Genomic DNA, 10,496 nt, shown 5'->3' with positions numbered 1-10,496 from the left:
TTATTAGGATTTCTGGGCCCGGTGTGCCCAACAGGAGTGATGAAAGTTGTTGACAATTTTTTTCACCGAGATTGGGTACAATAACCAAAGTAACCAATAGGTACCAAATAGGTAATATAATAAGTACCAAATATACATATATATATATATATATATATATATATATATATATATATATATATAATAGGTACCAAAAGTAACCAAATAACCAAAAGGAGCACCCTTTAAACCCAACAACTAACTGTGTGAGACTCATAGAGGCCGACTGTTGGCGAGTGACGTCAGGAATCCTGATAACCGTTTTGGGTCGCTGCTTTGACTGTTTTCATGCTGCTGCAGCATTGAAGATCAGGAACTAAGGCGCTGTCGCGCGCTTGCGGTGTAAACAATTATCCGGCTCGACATTCCATGTCACTGCGAATCTTCGCCTGTAACCCGGGGCAGGTGCGTCTGCTTCCAATGTAGAATACCATTTTATCTGTAGTTTCATTTCAGTCTGGAGTTTTCAAGTCTACAAAGAGCTATGGATTTTGGTAACCATGAAGCCAGTGAACTACTCCATGAAATCAATATTAATGCTTTACCACGCGGATCAAAAATAGCTTATCCCCACACGAGGAGTGGACCGGGTACGACGAAGATCGCGCGCTAAACAAACAGGAGAGTAACAATAGGTGCGCGAAAGAGCGGAGGAAGAAATGAAAACGTTTTGCTATATTCGTAACAAAGCACCACCACGGCTGATGCCGATTTGTCGCGATGTTGGGGACCTACCCCAGCGACAGCGACACCCGTGTATCGCGCGCACCGACACACCCGGCTCTGGGTTGGTGCGCCGCGCTCCGACCCAACAGTCGCCTCAACTCCGCACCGACACTCTCGGCTCCCGTGTGGTGCGCCGCCCTCCGACCCAACAGTCGTCCCAACTCCTTACTGACAATCCTGGCTCTGGTGTGGTGCGCCGCCCTCCGACCCAACAGTCGCCCCAACTCCGTACCAACACTTCCCGGCTCTGGTGTGGTGCGCCTCCTCCGACCCAACAGTCACCCCAACTCCGTACCGACACCCCCGGCTCTGGTGTGGTGCGCCGCTCACCGAACAGCCGCCCCAACTCTGTACTTACACTCCCGGCTTTGGTGTGGTGCGCCCCCTCCGGCCCAACAGTCGCCCCAACTCCGTATCGACACCCCCGACTCTCGTGTGGTGCGCCGCTCACCGACCCAACAGTCGGCCCAACTCCACACCAGACACACACTAAGGCGACAGCGATCACACAGTTTATCGTCACACCCATCTCGCGTTTGGTGCGTGCACGAGATACACAAGTGAATCATAGCTGACGACGAGAACCCCTGCGCCGTTGAAATACAAAAGTGACGGCCCGGGTGAAAATGCGTTTCGGTGCCCAGCCGGCGCTGAAGGCAGCGCACAGTAACCATCGCCGCTGCGGATGTCACACAGTAACCATCGCCGCTCCGGATGTCTCACAGTAACCATCGCTACTCGCATCCGTTCGGCAGTAACCATCGCGAACGGACGGCCAGAGCTGACCGGCTGGTCGGCCTGGGATGGTCAGCTGGTCGCACTGTGACTTCACTGTGAAAACCGGACATGATCGAGTAACGGACACACTTGACGGATGAACCAGGGCAGGGAAGCAGATGAAGCTGATGAAGCACAGTGAAGCGCCGCTGACATCGTCACCTGTGAGGTTCATGCCACAACTCTCGCAGCGCCAGGTGTATACAGAAAAAGGCGGGCTGACCAGGCAAACGGTACGGTACCCTCAAAGGCTTCACGGTACCCTCAAAGGCTGGTTTTCCATTGATTGAGACACTTCACAAACACCCACATAAGCACACCAGTCAGTAGTCTAGCTGCTAACACAGCTCCTTCTGACCAGAATGGTGGAGCAGCATAGGCTGGCCGTGCAAGTCAACCATCATCACAGCGTCTCCACGTCCAAGCGCCATCGCGCGGAGAACATATGCACTCGTAACGCTCCGTCGCCGACGGGCGGCGCCATGTTACCGAGCAGTCACTTCCGCTGAACTCGGCTGGCGGCTTCGAGGAGACCGTGCAGAGGCCGCCCTGCAAGTCACATCCCGGCAGCGGGCCGAGGTAGGCCTCGGTCACCCCTTCATGCGCGCAGCGCTGTACCCCAAAGACCGCGGAGCGTCGCAGCGGCCAACAACTGACATGGCACCGGGCGGTGGCACCTCCCACGACAACCGTACAGCGGGCGTCAACCCACGCGGCGGACGGCGAAGGACGCCGTCCGGCAGCCAGCCACGCGGTCGACCGGCAGCCACGCGGTCGACCGGCAGCAGCCACGCGGCGAGAAACTTCTGCCGGCGGCGGTGGCCGGACTCCCCGACTAGGCGGCCAGCGGCACGCGCCGGGGCGCGGCCCGCTCCGGCTCCGGCTCGTCCCGCTCGGGCTCCGGCTCCGGCTGGGGCAGCGGCTCGGCCGGCACGTCTGGCAGGCGCTGCGCCGGCTCGGCCGGCAGCTCGGCCGCCACCAGCTCGTCCAGCTCGGCCAGCACGGCCTGCTCATCCTCGTCCGTCAGCTGGCCCGAGAGGAGCTCGTCGATCTCCTGTGGGCCACAAGCGCTGCGTCAGAGCTCGGGCACGGCGGAGACCATCCCGACGCCCAAGCGCTGCGTCAGAGCTCGGGCACGGCGGAGACCATCCCGACGCCCAAGCGCTGCGTCAGAACTCGGGCACGGCGGAGACTATCCCGACGCCCAAGAAATTGATCTCATACGAGACATTCGTCTGTATATCCGCCGCATGCGACTTGCACACACAACGCAGAGCACGTCCACCACACAGGTGGAGTATTTCGATACATCACTAAAATATCAAACACAGATTCGACACCAGTAACTTACCACGAAACTTATCTGGGTCACGTAAGTTCACAATCACGCTAGGAACATCCCACAATCCTATATGGCACTGGTTTGTCCATTTGTTCCTCCCAAACTAATTCATACCCTTCGTTCCGACGGTCTGTTCGTCACCGCAACCATCAATCACAAGACGCGCCATAACACGCCAAGGTCAGCACAGAGGTGCAACAATAAACGCGGGCCACTGGCCGGTGTCGGGGTACCTGTTGCTTTTCTATGCCGTCCTGCGTTTCGTCCATGATACGCTCAATCTCGTCGATGCTGACGAGGTCGTGCATCTTCTTCAGTGCCGCATTTCCGTCTTTCAAGGCCGTCCAGGACCTGACGCAGCGACCCATCCATTAGCGGGAAAGGCAAGCTCAGCCATCGAAGAAAAGACAGACACGGAGGAAGCACGTAGTGCTCAGTGGTCGTGCACTGAGCTGCAGTTTGTTCTAAAGTGTTGCCCTTTTGATTTAACTCAAAAGACATTTCGTGAAACCCTTCGCGTTCCCTGGGCCGCGGCAGCGGAGGATCTTTGCAGACAGACTTCAGATGCAAGAACACAATGCTAGGTGACAGTTCACAACAGCTGCAGCATGGCCTTCATCAAACTGTTGTTCGGACACCTCTGAAAGTGGGGTTGGCGATCAGCCACTTCAAAGCGTACGTATTTGGTCGCGGTCAACCATCAGGGATACTCTTGCCACATTGGTCGTATCTGTATACTGGCCACAGGATGTGTGTGACGGGCGTTACTATCGCCCTTCTCTGGTCGTGAAACGGGAGATACTGACCTCACGCAAATTAATGCTGTTGACGCACTGCTTACGTGGCCAGTGAAAATAATCAAACTGAATCCCAGTGATGTTAAGGGACGTACGCGAACCACGCGCAGTGAGCGGTCCCGGAGACTGAAGAGCTGCAAGCTAAAGGTGACCGCTCGCCACGGCAAATGTCAGTCAAGCCTATCGCGCAGGGGGGGGGGGTCTATCGGGTCACGTGACCGCGTGGGCGGGCGGGCGGGCAGGACGCGCGACCGCCGTGAAGAGCAGGACGGCGACGGCCGAGCCCTGTTGATAAGTGAATGGTCCGTGGCTTTGTATGGCGGGCAGAATTCATGGAAGGTGTGAAACAGCTGTGAATTGCCAATGATAGCCTTTAGGTAGCAACAAATCTAAAAACAACGCTATAAGAATGCTGAACTTCTTCCAAAGCGCCGACATCGTGGACATTTAATGTCCAAAGTGCGCATTCTGTAAGGCATACTACGACATTCACAGCTTTACTTTGAGGCCAGTTGCTTTAAACGTTAGAGAGGCAGATCTACCTCAACTCCCGGAGCCGTTGAATTGGCCAGCCTTCAACACGCGAAAGCATTTGCCGCTTCGTCCCCACCGCGGCTCTAAAAGTTCGTGGCATTCCTTTTCCTGGTTTTCTGTCACTGAAATTATCATGAGTTCTAATGTTGAAGATAACCGACTGTCAACAATCAGGGAATACCTGTTGAGCAACGTTATCAAGCAAAGATTAAAATGAATCATGATATAACTGGGTGTTTCGAGGCAGCACTCGTGACCACGAGTGACCATGAGCACTGCAGCGTACACATGAGGGCGTTTCTCTTCAAGTCAGCATGAGAACTCGACATGCCTTAAAACCCGGGAAGAAGACCGTCTGGCTCGCGTGAATTTCAATGTCGTTCCAAAGCCCGCCACCCCCTCCCCCCCCGCAGCGTGTCTTGATGGGCGCGCCGGCTCTGTGACGCTCTCACCTTCATCTCCACCTGTGCAAACTCAAGGTCGTGGGTCATCTGCTCAATGTTGTCCAGCATGCCCTCTGTCCTGGTCAGCAGCTGCTCCTGGAACCGCTTCTTCTTCAGCAGAAGCTTGGCTCGCCTGCGGATGGCAACGTCAACATCAACGTCAACGTCAACATCAACATCAACATCACCATCAACATCAAAAGCAACGTCACCGTCGGATTAGATCCACACCAGAGACCCGTTTGCCGTAAATTGCGGCTGTCGAGGCCGACCGCGGCAGCAGCAGAGCTGGAGTTGTAGCGATCACTGGTGATGTAAGGATTACTAAATGCACACAGGTGTCGTGGCTCGCCTGTGCCACACATCCGGGGTCATGACCTGTCCGCCATTGGTAACATACTGGTGTTCGACAAGGTCGCTTGATTGGGCTTGCTACAGTGGGCGTTGGAGCGATTCCAAGTGTCCGTCACACAATATCCAGCGCGATCCTGGTAGCACGTTGCATATTGACGGGTGCGAGGTAAGTGTGCCATTAACCGCTCCAGTGGCCTCAGATGAGGACAAAAAGTCTATTTTTCGTCCGCCCAATCTCTGACCAGAGGTTTTCAGAGGAATATCTCGTCTATGACGCACGTTTCATGAAGCTTGTATGCAGTTATAATGTGATCCCCAGTTAATGACTAAACATGGCAAGGCATTCATAGTTCGCAGTATCACACATAGGGTACCCAACAGAGCCTGGTCCGGGCCGACACGAGGACATTGAACGCCAGATACGACCTGCGCTCTTCTCAACAGATTGAACAAAGTACTTACGATTTCTGACCACTGTGAAGGAGGGTTTTTGCCATCTGGCGGTCTTTCTCTAGTGTCAATTGAATCTTCTTGGTGTACTGCTTCAGTTGATCACGTTGCTTTTTCAGTTGCTGGGAGATGAGAACAACACTTAGAATGCTGGCGTAGACTGGGGGGGGGGGCATATTTTAGGTGATAGTCTCATTATGTATTTGAACAGCACATTTGTGCTTCGGAGCAAAAGGAAAAGACAACAATATGTAAAACCACTGACCACTTTCAAAGACATCAATAGAGCCCAAACTCCACACAGACATATAATTTTGGGCTAAGGTCCAATTGTTTCCTGAGATGTGATGCCCAAACCTCAAAATGCCTTCCATGATTATGCATTTTGGTGCACTGCAGTGCTTTCACTAATGGGTAATCCTGCTGATGACCATTATAGGCATTAAAGGGAATGGTGGGAGGCCTTCAGCACAGCTGAGAGCACAACAGACAGCTGTGTGTTGAGTCATATTCATGTAGGAGTATTGGCAGACCAGAGATATAATAATACAGTGCTGGTTTGGTAACAGGCATGACTTCCACATCATCCATATGGTATTGTTTGATAAGCTGTCCCAAAAAATATGACAACCATGCATTCTGTATGAAACTGATGACAAGAAATATACCCACCAGCACAGCCTTGTCCTGCTCTGTGATCCTGGACTCCTTCTTTCTGCTAAAAAGGCTTCCCATGATGTGGAATGAATCACCCTGAAAAAAGAAGTCAAAGCATATTTTCCATCTTTTTTGTGTGTGGACCAAATTTAATCCCAGTTCAAATGGGGTTATAATGCATCAAGTCCAAAGTAGCTGGTTTAGATCCACCTAGTCACAACACTGATGAAACATTCAATGTGATTGGTACTTAACAAGATGTGTATTCATGCTTTTTATTCAAACTATCTATGCTATCATTTTAAAACAGAACAGGTATAAGGACCTGAAGATTCAGATGTTTTTAAAGGGACTCTGCCCAGTGTTGGAAATTCCCAAAAATTCCTGGTAGCGGAGTACAAATGTTCTATAGGCGAGCACGAACATATATCAGTGCTGTGGTGTGGGTCATTACAATTTTATTTAGGCTATTTTTGAGAGATAGTGACACAATGGGTGGTACTCAACAAAAGTGCCACTTTCATGTACAATTCATCTAAAAGCACTTTAAATGAAAGGAACATCAGTATTACACATGGCACACTGAAACAAGATGGTCTCAGACTCCATACTATGAAACATAGGTGCATATATATGGGTTTCCAATTTATGAAAGGCTTTGTGTATGCACCCTCCAAAACGGCGGGTGGTTACATACCGGGCTTATACACTATCCAAAATGGAGGGTGGCTATGATACGCACAGCCAGAGAAAAATGGTACACAAAAAATGCAAATGAAGGTGCCACAGACGGCCACCTTCTTATGCACCACCCCAAACAGCTAAACATTTGTGCCCCGGACAGCACATGAGGCCCGCACGTTCCAGCCGAGTAACAGAGACAGGCAGCACTCTCAACCAATTTACCGAGCCAGCGCAAGTACAATGCCTGACAGACCCGTGCAGGCCGGCCAAAAGTGATCGGAGCCAGTCACTCCGCTGACTCCGGCGAATAAGACAATGTATTTATGGATTTTGATGTGCTTTAACCCATACCACTGCAAAATATGATGATTTATGCTTAAATTCATTCGTGTTTTTGAGCTACCAAACCCTTCTCCTTGATTTGCTGGGCCAAAGATATGGGTTCATGTTGCTATCGTGTCTTGGTGTTTTTGCCAGAGTGAGATGGCTGTCTCCGAACAGCTTTTTGACCATAGCAATGTTTCCTTTTTACTTAGAAGTATATTTTTGTAAGGCCTGAATCACCAGCTTTATTTTCCATCCTTAAGTGACAAATTTAATGTAATTTGAATCCATAGCCGCGACTACAATTTTGTACTCCAGACACCAGAAAGTGGAAAAATATCCAACCACTGGGTGGTTCTGGATGAGCACTAATAAGTCCTTTGTCATAATCAGGATCTTGTCTCTATACAGCCTCCCTCCAAATGTTTGCAAAGCATGCAGCAAGGCATGAGTATGAGCAGAATATTTGTGCTCTTGACAAATCAGTCACAAGGAGGTATATCATTAAAACCAACTGGCGAGTTTTAATATGTTCAACCTCCAACCTGAGCTGAGAGGCAGACAAAGCCATTCAATAGTTTGGATGTTTCTGATGCTGAATTGCAAGTGATTCTCTTGTCTGCATTGCCATGATACAGTGGTGGTGCATGAGTAGGCAGATGTTTGCGGTAAGTGCTTGGTTATGTGGTTTTCTACAACCATTAATTGTATACTTGGCAATTAATGCAGTTTGTCATCAATGGTAGGCTGCCATGTTCAAGTTTGAGTTGATCTGCATAGGGCATAGGAAGTGAGAGCTGTGCTAATCTACCAACCTTCTGGTTTAAGTTTGCCCTGAGACAGGAAAATGCAATGAGTTTTTCCAAAAACTTTTGTTGCATCATGATGGAGTACAAAATATTTCATTTTACCTAGTTACACTCCTGGAGTACAAAATCTCCTGGTACTCATTATACCAGTAAACATATAGTTTTCCAACAATGACTGCCACATGAAAATGTCACCCAAATCTTCTATAAATTGATGTATTCTAATCAAACTCAAACATGCATCTGTAATTCCACTTTTCAGGTACAGTATGTAATTTAATGACCAATTTACCAAATACACAATAAATATTTTGTTGTTTTTTGGGGCATGATTAGTTCAGACCTCCCATCAAAAACATTGTCACAAAAGTTTCCAGCATACACAGCTTGTAAACCTGTGCTGTAAACACCAAGCCTGGTGCACAGCCAGCACTATTATCAGAGCATAGCCCACAATGCTTTAAAAAATTGAGATGTCGCAAATGTAACTCAAGGTTAAAATACTACACAAATATTTTCAAGTGAACATGAAACAAAACTTAAGCGCAATCTGGCCTAACCTGAGTTCGGTGAAAATAAGTGCAAAGGTCAGCCCACCAGCGCACCGATATTGTGTATGTGCGGGGCGCAGTGGATGACTTTTTTGCAGACTGAACAAGAAAAACTAGTTGCCATCCAGCCTTCCGTCAGGGCCCACCTTTCCACCCTCACTCACCCGTCACCAGTAACCAACGGGGCCCTGTACGTAAATGCGATAGATACTAATGTAACTGACGCAGTGCAGCAACTGGTAGCAATGAATAACAACCGTTTTATCGCTGGTAAAGAGCAGAATGTCTCAAAAGCGCCATATAAGCACCGGTCTAGAAAGAGAGTGCTCATATGCTGCCGACAACACGCTTGCGCTAAAAAAGAACGTTACGTCCACGACTTATTCGTCCCCAAGCAACACAAAGAAGGCGTAGCTACATTCCTGGACCTATTTCACGATATTGCAACCATCCATCCAGTGCACTATGTAACATTAAGACAGCAGCAGCCTCCCGTGCCTTGGTATACGAGAAAGGAAAAACCAACAGCAAGGATATCATTACCATACAATAGGGTCTTGTTAAATCGATCGCGAGAATCTGTGGAAAATACAACATAAGGGCGGTCTTCAGAACGCTCCGAAAAGCGCTTACCAATGTCATACCGATGCAGCTGTGGCAGGTCCTACAAATGAGGGGCAATTCGTCCTCTGTCGGTCAGACGGAAAGAGCACAGAGAGGTAACCATCCGGAGTGAGACTCTGAAGTCTGATGCGACAAAGCGTGCATGGATGGACAGCGATCGCCAGCCTGCATGGGGTGAATGAACCATCGACTGAGAGCAACACTGGTAAATAAAGAAGATCAATGCGGTAGAACACATGGCATTGACTTAAAGCCCCATGAGCAGATGTAGTATAGACATCAGCCCTATACGGCACCTTATTCTGCGGAAAAAAAACACAAAATGTCCAGGAGTTATGAGGCATCAAGTTTCAACACCGAAATATTGACCTTTCGACTATACTCAGTTGGTAGAGCTCTGGACTTCTAATAAAGAAGAGCCTTCGAGGTTTGTTATGCTCGTGCTCGGGAGAAGATTACAGATCTGCAACTAATCTTATATCATCAGATCCGCCGCCATGGTTTTTTTCTCCTGTAGAGATGAGACACCAATTCCGTTGAATTTTGACAACAAGAGACCTGTTCAAAGGTGTCCCGCCATGATCTAACAGTTTTTCATCAAACGTCATAAGCGAACATTCATGGGCACATGAGCTGTCAAAAAAGTTGCATGCGTCAGTAACTATTCAGTGAGTAAACGTATATGAATATCGCAATTTCTGTCTCCAGAATTCATCAAATCTGAGCAAAGAAATGTCCACAGACATGATGAACCTGGAACAAAGACCACCGAGCATATGGAAGGCTTCATTCATATCCGCCGACCATCTCCATACCATCCACCGAGTCGTCGAGCATCTTGAAACTCCTTAACCGACCACAGACACGGACTGCACAGATATCGATTTATGGTCTATTGGGTGGGCTACTGCCCCCCCCCCCTCCCTAATGTCCGGTTTGCCCCCCACCCCCACCCCACCCAGCGGTGAGTTTGCTCCCCCCCCCCCCCCCCATCAACCTTCTGGAGCAGACCTAGCCAAAGAAGAAGCAGGACATTGCAAATGGGAAATCAACATCACATCGGTTTTGAAGAATGTTTCTAATAATTGTTTCAAATATAAAACTAGCAACAAAAAAGAAAACTGCCGTGTCATGCTCAGTTGAGCGCAGCTGACTAAGCTTATCACTAACCCGTGAAACCCTGTAACCAGTGAAATGTTGGCAAGCAAAAGCGCGATCACATTTTTAGCCGGTAACGTTCGAAAGAGCCTTAAAATACACCGACTCCGATTTGACATGAATATTTGATGGAGCAGTTACAAAACAATTGACTATCGACACCACCCGACCAAACGGTAGCGGCAGTCGGCCGACAATCAGCACCAAACCACCACTAGTCGCCCGAC

At 49.4% G+C, this 10,496-nt stretch overlaps 1 protein-coding gene across 1 annotated transcript; it reads right to left on the bottom strand.

The window, feature by feature from the left end:
- Positions 1–1,261: 1,261 nt before the first annotated feature.
- On the bottom strand, positions 1,262–8,730 carry Vps20 (vacuolar protein sorting 20). The gene is given in 7 exon segments (XM_037218304.1): positions 1,262–2,596; positions 3,118–3,222; positions 3,224–3,235; positions 4,668–4,791; positions 5,475–5,584; positions 6,135–6,215; positions 8,652–8,730. Coding segments are annotated over 6 exon segments (633 nt in total). The 5' UTR covers positions 6,198–6,215; positions 8,652–8,730; the 3' UTR covers positions 1,262–2,377.
- Positions 8,731–10,496: the final 1,766 nt, after the last annotated feature.

Source organism: Pollicipes pollicipes, unplaced genomic scaffold, assembly GCF_011947565.3.
Source record: "Pollicipes pollicipes isolate AB1234 unplaced genomic scaffold, Ppol_2.1 Scaffold_4219;HRSCAF=4965_pilon_pilon_pilon, whole genome shotgun sequence".
Taxonomy (NCBI): domain Eukaryota; kingdom Metazoa; phylum Arthropoda; class Thecostraca; order Pollicipedomorpha; family Pollicipedidae; genus Pollicipes; species Pollicipes pollicipes.
Note: the sequence above shows the minus strand (reverse complement) of the source record. Positions and strands in the feature narration are given on the sequence as shown.